Source organism: Leptonotus elevatus, chromosome 6 (genome assembly GCF_054856555.1).
Source record: "Leptonotus elevatus isolate MCC_2025b chromosome 6, RoL_Lele_1.0, whole genome shotgun sequence".
Classification (NCBI taxonomy): Eukaryota; Metazoa; Chordata; class Actinopteri; order Syngnathiformes; family Syngnathidae; genus Leptonotus; species Leptonotus elevatus.
The window spans coordinates 6,362,936-6,378,541 of NC_141244.1; the positions used below are offsets into that span (position 1 = coordinate 6,362,936).

At 40.0% G+C, this 15,606-nt stretch overlaps 1 protein-coding gene across 1 annotated transcript in view; it reads right to left on the reverse strand.

Annotated features, from left to right (window-relative positions):
* Positions 1–15,606, reverse strand: part of rspo2 (R-spondin 2) — a 74,457-nt gene that overhangs the window by 31,517 nt on the left and 27,334 nt on the right. Inside the window, exon 3 of the mRNA XM_086078660.1 lies at positions 9,261–9,449. Coding sequence (XP_085934786.1) covers positions 9,261–9,449 — 189 coding nt within the window. The remainder of the gene's footprint in view (positions 1–9,260; positions 9,450–15,606) is intronic.

The following is a 15,606-nucleotide window of genomic DNA, read 5'->3' on the forward strand; positions in this document are numbered from 1 at the left end:
TTGGCAAATTAACTCCTTATGGTTTTGGGAACCAAACTTAATTACCGACGAGTTTTCTTCTAATATTTTGAGATAGTTGCATCTCGAGTCATCTTCATCCACTATGTGTGCAGGAGGTGTGGCACTCCTGGCAACACTGATAAAGCAGCACACAAGCACCGGCATTTTGTGTTTCTCAGTGAACACAGTAGAACTGGCCTGGTCTCGACCGACCTTGATCAAATATACCGAGTCTGCCCTGTCCAAGACAAGATGGAGTAAAAAATGCCTTAAATTCCAAGACAAGAACGAAGACCCTCAAGAAGTGGTCTCAAGACCGGTTTCAAGACTGATCTCAAATTACAACAATAACCTGTAATGCTTGGTAGAAACAGCTAATAATAATAATAATTTGTCATTTGACTTCCATTTTGGCTAGAGAAAGAGGTGCCCAAGTCTTCAAAAGCCCCTATCCAGCCTGTTTTCCATGTCTCCCTCCTCCAATGCAGCTGAATCCAATGATCAACTCATCAGCCAGCTTTGTAGAAATCTGATAACGATCCTGATCGTGAATCAGGTGTGTTGGTGGAGAGAAACATGGAAAACAGGCTGGACAGGGGCTCTCGAGGACTGGATTTGGGCACCCCTGGGCTAGAGACTTACCAGGTGCAGTGTCATCCGGTCCTTGTACCTTGTAAGTTAGTGGAACTGGGTATTATTTTTTTAGTTTCTTGGAGCTTAAACTGTCATGTATGGCATCTTATTGAGGACCCAAATGCAGGGAAAACAACTGGTGCCAGGCTCAATGCAGCGCAAACTGAAATTTTATAAACAAAAGAATAACTAGGGTATGGGGAAAACTGCCAAACTAAAAATTTAACAAAGTCCTGATATAAAGTCTAAACTCAAAGGAGCCAAGAAACACAAGACTTACAGCAAACAAGAAACAGGGACTAGACAATGGTAGGTGACGCGACAATTATCTGACAAGAAGTGAACGAAAACCATGAACAAAATATAAACAAACTATTGAGACGAGAATCACCTGGACAAGACACAAGTGGCTGAGGGAGCTGATTGGAAGACACAAGGGACTGGGAGGACGAGCACAGGTGGACATGGTAAAACTTGATGAGACAATGACAACAGGGACACATAACAACTAAAATCTAACCAAAACAAAACACAGATCACGACATAAACATTGCTATTGTGATTTTCCATAAGTCAAAGCAACAGACACAGACGGTTGCGCTTTTATCTATGACCCTTACAGGGCTCAGGAAAGGGAAGGCTCTCACAATCACACCCCTTAATTACACCATCTCCAGCTAACCATCAGGCCTCCTCCTCGACATTCCTCCAAAACAAGGGGGTCCCTCCCCACATTACTTTGAACCCTAAAGTATGGCCTCAGCCCACTCACTCTGGTCCCACGCTTACCAGAGCAGTCTAAACAAACTATGGACTCACACACATGTGCAAACACACAAAGCAATCAGATATGGTTTGAGATACACCAACTGCGTGATAAAGGTTCATAACATACTGAAAAATGTTGCAACACTAAACAAATCGAAACATCTTTGGTTATTTCATGATTGTATAATGATAAATTGTTGTTCTTAAAATTACAATTTGAAAATACATTGACTTTATTTTATTTTATCCAATGCTATGTGTAACCACATAGTAATGCAGAGCCAGCTTTGCCTGAATGAAACTACGTCAGGCAGGTGTGATACAACGAGAGCACAATTCAAGGACCATTTGGGAAGTTAATAAATCACAACGCAAATTAGAAAGCACAACACTGTCTTTTACCCTTCGCACCTCCCAGGCCTGTCATCACTAGAGAGACTTTCAGCTCCCTAAAACAAAAAAAGAAGGAATAATAATAAGGGAGAGAACATCTGGCAGTACTCTGTAGCACTCACAGCCTGTTCTGCAATCCTCAGGTATCAATAGTCAATACAAGCCAGAGGGACCAATTCTGAGCGATATTTACCCAAAAGTGTTTGGACAATTTGCTTTCTAAATAAAAGATAACTAAATATGTCCCCCCGCCAGATGGATGAGGTGGATGGCACATCGATGAGACTCTCTGGCAGTTACAATGCAGAGAGGTAGAGCTTGAGGGTCAGAGGTCATCATATCAGAGAAAGGAATGAGTAGGGAAGAGATCGTTATGACAGAGAACTACCCCTGTGTCCAGTTATCAGTCAAAAGGCTATCAAGGACAGTGGAGGCTATCTAAGACACTGGAAAATCTCCCACATTGACCACCAGCAAGTCTGCTGGTGGAGTCAGTGGATTTTTCAGCAGCTCCACAAACAGATACAGGGGAGCGGGTTCATTCGCCCAGTGGGATTAACCTCTGGACCACCTTTAAAGGCTTCATCTAGGTGCCTGTGGGAAACTTATGAGAAATAATGAGGTCATCAGATCTCACTGATGATCCGGTGTTCCTAGGACTTAAACATATTATCGTCATTATCTTCCAGCTGAATTCTGCCTGGGAGTTACAGCATTAAGGAAGATGTTGGCACTGCGAGAGGAAATTCAAAAGCTGCCAGGGCAGTGTGATTATTGCATTGTCATTGGTGCTGCATGACTTTCGGATTCAGATGCATTTTAACTTGAGACATGAGTCATCAAGAGTCACTTGTCACACAGTGGTACATGCTTGGCAGAAGCCTGGGTCTGAGGAGGATGTGTACCAATTGTATCAAGGACACGCAAAACCTCATGTCAGCTTCAGTCAAATTTTGTTCCTCTACAGTGTCAAGTGTAATCATGCAGTTTATTTATAAGAACATGCACTGCTTAGAGAAAGGGTGCTAAAATATTCTGGCAAAAATCGATTAATCTCTTGAGTTCCAAACTGGGACTTTTACATATCTGAGCAGGATATGGTTTGTCACACCACTCATCTCAGACTCCTCGTGAAAGCCAGCCAGACTTGATGTTGCATAGCAGGAGTGTCCATTTCCTAAAAGACCTGGCAATGTGAAAAGGAAAACAAGCCCTATTTTTTTCCATTCTTTGCCTCCAAGCTGAGGAGAACAGCTCTGACCTACTCTCTAGGCCTGGGGTTTGGCTGACATGGAAGCTTTGGCTTGCTCACTGCCACTCAGCCATGACATGCGGAGCTATGGATGGCAAGAGTTCACGGCAAAGGCCAGAGCTGCCATGTTCCTCCCAACTCTTTCCATGCTGTTTTTTTCCACATGGGTGCACCTCCACATGCCAATGTCAAACTAGGTGAAGCAAAGGTGGTGTTCTTGTCAATCACAATGTCCTACAGAGGGAATGACAATAGCAGACATTTTAGTGGCTCTCCTGGTTTCCTCCTGCAAAGAAATAGACAGTAGTTCACTAAGATCTGCTTCATTATCTTCACAGCCAGCTGCAGCGCACACACAAACATGTCTTAGGTTCAGACAGTGGTCAAGCACACAGCATTTTTATAGTCACACAATCGTCAGCATTGTAGTGCTTCAAAAAACATGCAACTTGCCGTCTGGCTGTTATGTCCTGAGAGCAGGGCTTGGTTTGGTTTGTTCGTGGATCATTGTATTTATATGCCAAATCTGAAAGTGTGGTTTGTAAAGCTGTGATTATTAAAACGTCCCTTGGTATAGAAAAGAGGCCAAAAGCAACTGGTTGCTTTGTTGGTCAGGCAATGCAGTGGAAATACCCGCAAACTTATGAATTTGACTGAGAAAGATAGGACTTGAATGAGGATGATTGAGAAAAACTGAGAAAATACCATTGCCACCAAAGCCAACAAACCAGCCTTTACACCTTTGAAACTCATTTCACAGATGTCCGATGTCATATGGCTGATATTCACCACAAACACAGCTAATTCCTGTGATGGACAGTGACCTCAAACTATAAAAAACAAAAACAAAAAAATCCAAGGCAGTGATAAATACCCAAAAGGAAACACCTATTTCTGTGCTGTAACAAAGGCAGTAAAAGAGAAATCACACATAGTAAATTGTGTAGAGTACATTTTACTCTATAAAGAGTCTATTTGGTCCCACTCTAAACATTAGAGTCAAATTTACACTTGGAAAAGAGTAAAATAAATGTAAGTGTTTTTACAGTGTACGAGAGAATTGGCCTATCCCATGACAAAAACTTAGTAAAGTTTTTTTTCCACTCAGAAATTCTAATTTTAGAAGGTCATTTTTTGTGTACATTCTACTAGTTTATTTAAAAATAAATAAATAAATAAAAAAGCTACACAAGGGTTGAGGAACTTACTCATGACCTTCAGTTTAGGAGAGCCACTCTACCACTTGAGCTATGCCGCTCCTAGTGCCTACTGTTTGCTAACATCCAAAGGGAGATCAAAAGCGATGAGGTATGAACATTCCAGCTGACACGAGCGATGTATATATACGGTAGGAGTGGCATGTTCCTCAACCCAGGAGTGACTTTACTTTAACAAAAAAACAAAAAACAAAAAAAACTCGTAAAATGTAGTTAAAATCTCTCCTTGCAAAATTTTGTGAAAAATCTTAACTAGGTTTTTTCAAATACTTTGAATAAAATTTACTCTCAATATTTTACTCTCTTCCAAGTGTAAATTTTACTCTCTTTATTGTGGGGCCAAATACACTCTTTTTAGAGTAAAATGTACTCTTTATCTAATTTACTATGAGTAGCACACATACTTTATTTCACTATTTTATTCAAGCTGTTTCCAAACTGTTGACAATCCTGTGCCCTGATCAAACTGGATGCTGGTTGGCAGCAAACATATCTGAGGTTTTTGTGTGGTTACTGATCACTGCAAAGGGGCAAGAGCAGCTATGTTCGTGGCCAGCCTGTATGTGAAAAGCAGCAGGCATGTGGGGGGCTTCCTGGAAATTGCGCTCATGCTAACCCTCTGAACACATTGTCACTTCTAAAAAATGAAAAAAGAAAGAAAAATACTTTCTATGAGCCAGAAAGCTTGTTTGCGATGGGAATTTATGTATTATGAAATGTGACCCAAATTTGGATGTACATTAAGCAACCCAACATGTGCCTATAGCTACAAATATGTTACACATTTCCTGTGGAGCGGTGAATTGACACCCACAAACACTGATGTGGGCCTGTGTGGATGATAAGCACCCCTGGGGCTAATACTGTACAAGTGTTATATATAAAGCTATCCCTAAGCTGTTAAAAGACACTTTTGCAAAGAGAACACCTATAATAAATAGACACGTGGCTATATACTGTATGAGGCTTCACAACTAATTAGGTAGAAGCATGTATTGGGCTGCTTGGAATGCAAACCAAACCGGTTTGGGTTCAGCTTTTTCAAAAAAGTGTTTTACAAATAGCCATGTGCTTATCATCTAATATCCTACTAAACTTGGAAAGCGCAATACAAACACAACCGCCAAATGAAATTTAAGCAGCTGGTAGAATGTGGCCATTGTAACCAGGGCAGCAAACAGTTCACAAAAATGTAACCTAGCATGTACTGCGTTTGTGATTGGGAGTCCATATAATTCAAGAGGACACAGTAGCAGACATGACCAGATTCAGACGAACAATAATTTTAGCACCAGAACAATATGCCAGCATCCTCAAATTAATGAATGAATAAATTACAGTTTAAAACAACCAGGGAGTTAACTTGAATTTGCTAGGCAATGTGAAAAAATATTCAAGTTAAAAACATTTCATTATATGTAATACAATTTGGGGGCATGTGAAAATAATACACAATGTAATAAAGATCTACCGGTACTCATATACTCGTTTTTTAATTTGTCTCATAATGCACATGACAGAGGACCGGACTGGCTGACAGTCCTAAAATACGACAACCAACTGTAATTTAACGATGACAAAAAAGCGGTTAAAGTACCGTAACAATGACGGAATAAAGGACTGATGATTACAGATTTGGTCGGCTTGAAATAACAATGGACTGACGACGATAGACCCTGGTGCCCTGGATGCTGGCGAATGACGAATGATGGACGAGCCGACCTCTGGCACTGTAATATGTTTTGTTTGTCCAACACGAGTAGTACAGCACCTATAGGCAAGTCCTAATGTAACATGCATGATATCAGAATGATGAACAACTGTGACAAACAAAGATGTGACATATAAGTACAATTTTGTAGTTTACTCACTGCAATTTACTCTATGCTGCCAGAAAAATGCAAATTGCAATCATTTTACTTTTGTTCATGAAGTCTTCTTCTCTCTCTCCCTTCTTTTCTGGGCTATTAAGTTTTTATGTTATGAAAGTGGCTTTAGGTCTTAAAGTCAATATGATTGCGTGAAAACATTGAACAATCTTCCAATGGTTCCTACATGTTCATATTATTGTGCCTAAAGGTTTTGGCACTTTCCATTTGGGCTTCATTTTAGTTTGTCTGCCAGGAGTTTGGCTCAGAGAACCATGAGTTCAAGTTCCTCTGCTTTCACAAGAAGCACTCATCCAACACCTCCTGCCCCATGTAAACCCATAAAAAGATCTCTCTCACACTCTTGCTCAATCTTCTCTCTCTCTCTCCCTTTCTCACGTTAAAATTGTTATTAGAACTGAGCGCTATATGAGGAGGTGAGGGAGACATCACATTAATTGGATTTTGGAGTTTGTGATTTGTTGACAATTTCAAGCAGTTCAGTGTGTACCCAGACTCTCACCCAAAATCCATTGGGATAAGCCCGAGCACACTTGCAACCAAAGCAAGGATACGCGGTTCAGAAGATGGACAGATGGTTGGATGCACTTAAGAGTTAAAGTTTAACAAGAATTACAAACATTGCATAATAAATTCATTTTCAAGAAAAAAAGAGCAATGATTACATTTATCATATTTACAGTTTACTCATGCTCAGGTAAGACAACGTGCATATACAGTACATGTATCATATGTTCCTTGGTAACATGAGAACAAATCAAAAGGAGTTTAATTTTGTTGAATTAATAGAGTTGTAGGGATTTCTCATATTGAACCATATTGCTGGTGAAAGTTAATGCTTTATCACTCTGTAGTCAAAATACACTTGATGGTGTGGAATCTGGAAAATTCAGCTGTAACTGGCTAGATGTTCAAAGTCAAAAATGTCTATGACTGCCAAAAAATAATACAGTCTGGTGAAAGAATCCGCAAGCTTGCAAAAGAAAATTGCCAAGAGACATTAGCTTGATGCCTTAAAGGTCTCATATTATTCAAATTTTCAACATACTAAGATAATTCTCAAATGTGTAAAAGACATGTCTGTGACATGCATTCGTCAAAATTGACTTTGGATCTAATATTTTTGCTGTCCCTAAATCAGCCAAAAAACGCTATGTTCAAAACAGCCTGTTTTAGGGGTGTGTCACTTTTATGTAAATAGCTGCACCAGGCCCACGTCTAGGCCATACCCTTCTCTCTCGAAGGGTCATTGTAGCCATGTGCTAATGTTGTGAATGGAAACGACTGGCCATGGGAGCAGAAGAAAAGAAAAATACAGACATGTCTTTTACACATTTGAGAACTTTTTAATACGTGGAAAAGTGGCATAACCTTTTACCATGAGAAAAAGTAGCATGTTACTACAGAGACTATGTTGTAGCGTTAGTTTGTGACTGTTTAGGCCATAGGTGTCCTTGATTGCTGCAGTTCTGCAGATTTTGGAGGTTTCCCTCTTCCAACACAAGCTGATTCAGGATCGTTATCAGGCTTATGCAGAGCTTGCTGATGAGCTGATCATATATTAGCTGTGTTGGAGAATGGGAACATCCAAAATCTGCAGGACTGCGGCCCTCCAGGACCGGAGTTTGACACCTATGGTTTAATCAATGGTTATTTTGCCGTAACCGGCAAATCTCCCACAAACGTTATTTTGCCGTGAATGTCCCCGATTTGCCGTGAATGCTTGTAGACATTTACAAGTGGTTATGAATAACATAAATGTGCACATTTAGGCAACTGCGCGGTCGCAACGTGCAAGCCGTCTCGTCGAGACCACTTAGCGGCCGGTTAGCATCACACAGTCATGTCAACTAGGTGGCAACTTGCCAGACACGGCAAATTAACCACCGCGGATTGATCCCACTTTAGGCACTAAAAATACACCAGTAATATGGTAGAAGGTGCACATCTCTTATTAGAAAGGATAGGAACACTTTTGGGACCGATCCATTATGTTTAAATGTGTTGCAAATCCAGCTCTGAACATACTTTCACTAACAAAACAGTCCTTTGAGAAATGATGTCTGTACACGTCCTTCAAAAAATAAAATTAATCCACTTTCTTCTCAAAGACTCGGATGAAGAAGCAACCACGTGTTCCTAGTAGTTGTTTCTCCATTGCTCTCCATGGAGCATTTGCAAGCAGGGGAGAAAAAGAAAGGAGCAGCCAGCCTCTCCAATTTCAATGGGCGTGACAAACCTTTACCAGAGGTGGTTCCACAACCCGAGCGGGCTGGGTCGAGTGCACTTCCGTGTCTTTTTGACGTCACTAAGTCACGGAAGTTTAATCTGCCCGTTTGAAGCACACATTTTAGAAAGGAGGAGAAAGCTAAAGAAGTCGCAGACTGACTTTTTTCATACCTGATTGGATTCTAGACAGGCCGGGGATGCATATTATTGATAGAAAACCCCACTAAAGTGCATTTTCATACTATGGAAACTTTAATGCTAATATGCCATTGTGTTTGTAGCTCAAACAGTATTCAATAACATAGCTACATTTTTGTCCTTCTCACTCTTTATAGATCAATATGAGAAAATAGAAATAAAAATTATCATCATAAGGGTCTTTGAGCCATGCTTTGTCTGGTCACCTTGGACATTCATACCATGGGTGAACCTGCCAGAGGCATAAAGCCACAGACAATTTAGATCCTAGTATCACTGGACCCCTCCAAAACGATAAGAGGCTGGGGACGTACAGCCTCATATTTCAAAGATCTGTACACAATTCCTGAATACTGACAACATCCCAGTTTTTGCAAGGCCAGCATACTTTGTTCATGTTTGATGTGCTCTAGATTTGCATATGAGTCTCTGTGCTCCAGTTCCTACTAATACCCACCAACTTTGTAATGCCATTGAAACCAACATTTCAGAGACCATAATCAACAACCTGATATTTTTTATGCAAAGGAAATGTTTTGCGCTGCTTCAGACAAATGTTGATCACAGATACTGTTTTCCTGGGAGTTTATGATGAAACTGAAGTTGTGTGGGAAAAGGACATAGTGGTAAATTGTACAGTAGGTATGCAGGACAAAAAAGAATGGAGTCCGTATCACTTACGGGAACACATGTTGAGTTCGGGGCTGCGCATGCCGTAGTAACCAGCCGGACAGTCATGAAGACATTCGCCATATTGTCTCATCCTTTCTCTCCGCAGAAACAGGAAAAGTTTGGGCTGGCAGTTTACACAGCCGTTGTCTCTGGAGCACACTGAGCAGCCTTTACAGATGGGGTACGCTCCATAGGTAGCTGCAGGACATAAAGGAGAGGCAATCATCAAAAGAGGGGAACAAGACTTTAAAACGTTAAATCCCACAAACTCTGATCATCACCTTGTGTTCAGCTCTTCCACAGCTAATTTAATAAAATAATGGTCTTGTCATGTTTCGGTTCTGTGGGGGTTGGGTTTTTGTTTGTTATGGGTGTTCTTGTTGTTTTTGTCTGTGGTTGGTGTTTTTGTTATGTGTTCCTGGTTTCTTCCCTTGTCTCGTTATGTCTAACCACGTCCACCTGTGTGTGTCTTCCCTTCCCAGTTTGTGTGACTAATCTGAGTTTTCTCAGCCACTCGTGTCTCCCCAGGTGTGTCTCATTAGTGTTGGTGTATTTAGTCTGTTGTGTCTGTCCAATCAGTGTGGGAGCATTGTCTACGTTATGTGTGTCAAGTCTTCGTCACAGCCAAGTCGTCTTCGTCACAGCCAAGTCGTCTTCGTCCCAGCCAAGTCGTCTTCGTCCCAGCCAAGTCTTTGTCACACCCAAGCCATTGTCACAGCGACAGCCAAGCCATCGTCACAGCCACAGCTAAGCCATAGCACCAGCCAAGTCATAGCCACTCCACAGCAAATCAAGTCAAGGCAAATCAGGTCATGTCACGCTCGTTCCAGTAATGGTGGCCATCTAGTCACATCCCGCCCAGTCATGGTGACCAGTCTAGTCATGTCCTGTCCAGTCATGGTGACCAGTCTAGTCATGTCCCCCTTCACAGGCCTCTGGTCTAATTACTAGATTGGTTTTCTTTCTTGTTTGCACTTTGTAAAAAAATAAACTAACAAATAAAATAAAACATTTGACTCAACAAACTTTTGATCAATTTTCTAAGATGACATCAGGGGTACACTCTGAACTGATTGCCCGTCAATTCCAGGGCACTTACAAATAACCACTCAGACATAATGTACTTGTCTTGTATACGTATGGGCATTTTAGAGACTTCAGTAAATCAAACATGCATGAATGTGGGAGAAAACACACACAAGCACCAGATCTGATTCAAACTAAAGCATGCTAGATTGAAACCATGTTGTATTTTCCCATTTATCTTTGGCTTTTTCAAAGATTGAATCTATATTTTAATTTGCTTGCATATAATTCAGAACATTGGTGACATAAACCAATGGGTGATGAAAATTATGGGAAATGTTTAATGGCTTCCTCAATCCAGGTCCTCAAGGGCTGGAGTCCTGCAAGTTTTAGATGTTTCAGCCCTACGACGCACCTGATTCATATAATCAGCTCATCAGCAAGCTCCGCATAAAACTGATAATAATCCTGATCTTTAGAATCAGTTATGTTGTAGGACGGAAACATTTAAAACCTGCAGGACTCCAGCCCTCCAGGATTGTGAAAGCCTGGTTTAATACAATAACATTAGCTTGTATTTTCAAATGTGGAAGTCTAGAGTACAGGAACAAAAAAGCATAAAGCATTTAAAAACTGCCCTTCTAAGTCCTGATTAGTTATGAATGTGATGTGAATGTGATAATTGTGGACAGAGCTGGCATCCATGACGAAGAAACTTGTCGAAAGATCAAAAAGCCGCAGTGACTTGTCTCAGCTCAAGTTGCTTGTGGAAGACAAAGAGTCCAATATAAAGACAGCCGTTTTCCACTAGTTGCGACTTTCTGTGTAATGTCCTTAGCATTGCATTCGCCGGAAAAAGTCCTTGGGCAAATCCAGTCTCTTCAAATATGGGAAATGTCAGTTAATCCTCGCCAAGTCTTAAATATCCCAAGCAGTGACCACGCATCAGTGCTGATCCAACTCAGCGCCCAACCACAATGCTTAATAAAACAGTACACAAAAAAGACTGGACAAACCTTAAAAGACAGAGCAGTCTTTGCCAGCTTTAGTGGCCATGGATCATCATATTAGATTTCGCTGGATAGATTCAACCAGATAAAAGTGAGAGCTATGATGGCCCAACGCAAGCATTGGTTTATAATTATGTGAACGGCAGTCAATAGATGCTACTATGGTCTCAATATTTTTTTTTAAACATTTTGCGTGTGCTCGGAGAGCCCATCCATCCAGCCATCCATTTTCTTAACCGCTTGTCCTCACAAGGGTCGCGGGGAGCGCTGGAGCCTATCCCAGCTGGCTTCAGGCAGTAGGCGGGGTACACCCTGAATTGGTTGCCAGCCAATCGCAGGGCACACAGAGACGAACAACCACCCACACTCACAATCACGCCTATGGACAATTTGAAGTGTTCAATTAATCTGCCACGCATGTCTTTGGAATGAGGGAGGAAACTGGAGTACCCGGAGAAAACCCACGCGAGCACGGGGAGAACATGCAAACTCCACCCAGGAAGGCCGAAGCCCGTACTCGATCTCACGTCCTCTGCACTGGGAGGCGGATGTGCTAACCAGTCATCCACCGTGCCGCCTGCTCGGGGAGTCTTTTGGGGTTATTTTTTATTACCAATATACACAAATATTCCTTCAGTGAAAGTCAATGGCAGAGGAAGTGGAATGGAGTGTTGTAAGCCTAAAACACAAAATGCCCGCCTTTCAGCCGCTGACTAATATGCCCCAAAAGAGTTCAGGTAGGAAATGGAACTGTTACAGTACACTGTGTTGTAAAATATGTTCATGTTCATTTAACACTTTAAACATCTGTAATTTAAAGGGGAAGTCAACCCCCCAATTTTTTTTGACAATAATATATCCTTTGCAGCTCGACTGGTCTAAATATGGTATTCTGGTTAATATTACATTTGTGGAGTATGACTTAAGCAGCAAAATCCAGCCGTTTTTATCCAGCTCAGGGGCGGCCATTTTGCCACTTGCTGAAGATGACATCAATGTTGCTCAGCTCTCAGGTAACAACCAATCACAGCTCAGCTTCAGAAAACAGGTGAGCTGTGATTGGTAGTTGCCCTCAGCAACATTGATGTCATCTCATCTTCAGTCGAAAGCAAGTGGAAAAATGGCCACCCCCAGTGATGGATAAAAATGTCTGGATTTTGCTTCATAACTCATATTCCACAAATGTGATATTACCGGTAATTATAATGTTTAGACTAGTGAAGGTCACATATAACATATTATTGTGAAGACATTTTGAAGGTTGACTTCCCCTTTAATCATTATGTCAAAGTCATGATGTGTAAAATTTTTATTAATGTCAACCTTGAGTAAATTTTACATCAAACCCCTCTAAAAATGTCAAGACAGAGAACTCATTTATTTTATGTCTCAGTTATTGGATTTCATCATATCGTGCAGGTGTATTGTAAAGTTGCCAGTGAGTCTTTTCAGCAGTTTTTTTTCTTTTCGCATTTTTCCCTGCAATCTTACTCTTTGATCCTTTTCTGTGTCTTATATTCTCAATCTGCATGAATAACATTGAATTTACATGACTGAATGCTAAAAAAAAATCCTCTACTGACAGAAAAGGAAAGACTTGGCAAAAGTAATCAACTGTGTAGCTGGAAAGCTAATTCTCTGGCTTCTTTTAAACTTGCCCAACCCTTGCCTGTGTGAAAAATAATAGAATAAAATAATAGAAAAATAAAATCTAAGGCCGCAGTCATTTTAGATCTGGCTGGTCAGACAAAGAATTAGTGGGTGACAAATCTTTTCGCTTGGCTGAGAATTTGAATTGTATAATATGTTTAACACCTTTCAGCAGATCCCACGTCCACAGTTGCAAGAAAGAAAAGGAATGGCTGGATAGTGTAGAGACAACCTCTAATGCTGATCTTGGGAGATTAGCTTGTATTTTTCTGTGGAAAGGTTTTGAGGTTCAGGCCACAGGTATGTCAGAAAGCAGGCCATATTTCACAGTGTCTGGAGCTGAACTGTCCCATACCAGTTAGTGCACACAAATCCACCAGCAGGTTTCAGCCATTGTAAAATAGAAAACACTTTTTAATCTGTTGTTTGACATGGAAATACCAAACCGAAACTTAAATTAAATAGTAATCTAAAAATGTTCAAAAAAGAAATTTTTAGAAAACTTTTTTTTTTTTAAATGAGCGGTAAAAAAACGAGAGAGAGATGAGAAACACAAGCAAGATTGACCTAAAATGACAGGAATATATTCTTAAATGTGTAGAGCGTTGGGGTATTTTATTGTTTCTTTTGGTAAGGTACACACACACACACACACACACACAAACACACCCCCACACACATTGAAGTGCATCTTTTCAAATGTCTTTTGCATTTTTACACGAGCATCTTTGTGTCTTTTCTTCATCATGTAGTGTCATAGATCTTTTTCGGCTTGTTTTATTTGTTTTCGTCTGTTAGTCATGTTAAAACATAAGTGGCTTAGATCTATAGAATATGTAAAAAAAGAAGTGGTTATTGTGAGATGATGTATTTGAGGTTTACCATGTTGAATATGTTCAAAAGTGGATAGAGGCACACACGCCATTCGAAGAGCCACTCCATGCATTCGATAAAGTGGATCGTTTTTGGTTTCAGCCGCAGAATACATATAATGGGAAGCAAAACAAGTCCACAATTCCCACTTCTAACATTCTAATTGAACATTCCAGTGTGCCTAAAGCGTTGTTTTTATGAAATACAGGGTCCATGCAAACATCACGGCAAACATCAATGAAGAACCCCTATTGAGGATTTCTTACTCAGTCTGACAGGCCTGCAAGGCAAATAACTTGTCTAAGGCCACTGGTCTTCAGAAACCACATTAAAACCTTTTCAAATATCCTCTGCCTCACCCGTACACAATCTATTGTGACAGCTAGATTATGAATTAATGTGGTGTGCTACACAGAGATTATATTTGCGTTTGGATTTACAAAGGAAAATGTATTCAATGTGCACAATATGTTTTGAAAGAACAGTTCAGCATTTTTAGTCGTATTTGCCTTCTTTGATATTCATAAATTAAAATTAAAACAACAACAACTGAAAGCCAGTAGGTAAACTAGCTGTCAACAGAGCTATCTTCAATGATATAAAGTCCCACCCAAAAGACTAGACTGACAACATTTGAGTTTGACACCAAAAGATGAACATGCAAGTAGGAAATAACTTCTCTGGTTTTTGGCCACATATTTAAAACTGTCTGATAGATATATTAAAATATTATTTGTAAGAAAGTACCACATATTTTAGGTGGGCAAAAGTCAATAAGACAAACCTATAACCACTAGGGCTGGGTATCGATTCTAATTTCCTCAATCGATTCGATTTTGATTGTTTTTTTTTTTTTCAATTTGATTTAATTCACTTCAATTTAATCTGATATTGATCACATACATTTTTCTTAAATATAAAGGACACAATAAAAAACTCCACAAATTTAAAAATGTATTTGCGGTGGCAGTAACTGCTTAAATTATTTAGTTTATTAATGAAGTAGCACATATTACAATCATTTAAATGTTACACAAACATTGACATCAGCAGGGTTGAGATGAAAATATTTTCATAATTCTAATTCAATAATTGTAAATATGAATTATAAAGATTCTGAATTGTCTTAAAGTGCAATAAGTCAGGTCTTTCATAAATGTAAGAAAATCATTTTAAATTCATGTGAACAGTAAATTTCAAGAAAACAGTAAGATACAAAACAATCGTACTGAATTTGGCCAATTTTTGTGCAATGGCCTGAGACATTTTCCACCTCTCAGTTTCACAAAGGCTTGTTTTTCACACAAAGACAACTCTATGTCAGTTACACCTGGTTACACCACTACAATAAACAGGCAAAACCCAGATTTGAATCTTTTTCCACTGTTTGCTTCATAACACATGTCAAAATGAGTATGTGACATGATTTAAGGTTGACATCTGTGTGGTTTGTCGTTTGCATGCAATAGGCATTGAAAGGCAAAAAATTGTGCAGAAACGAGCGGATTTGAATATGGCGCTGTGACGTTGCCAATTGAAGTCGCTGGTGGTAATTATGCATATTTAAATGAGGTGATATGGATATAATTTGTGGAGAAATTGCCTACTTCTATGCAAATGATCCTCATTGATCAACAGCGTCAATTCACAAACACCAGCGGTAATAGCCACATGCCGCTTGAGTGACAGTAAGTTGGCGCGCCTCTGTGGAAGGCTGTTCATTAAAACAGTAGTCAGGTTTCCATCCAATTATTTCGATTTTTCTAAGAGAATTTACAGAAAATGCGCAAAACGGA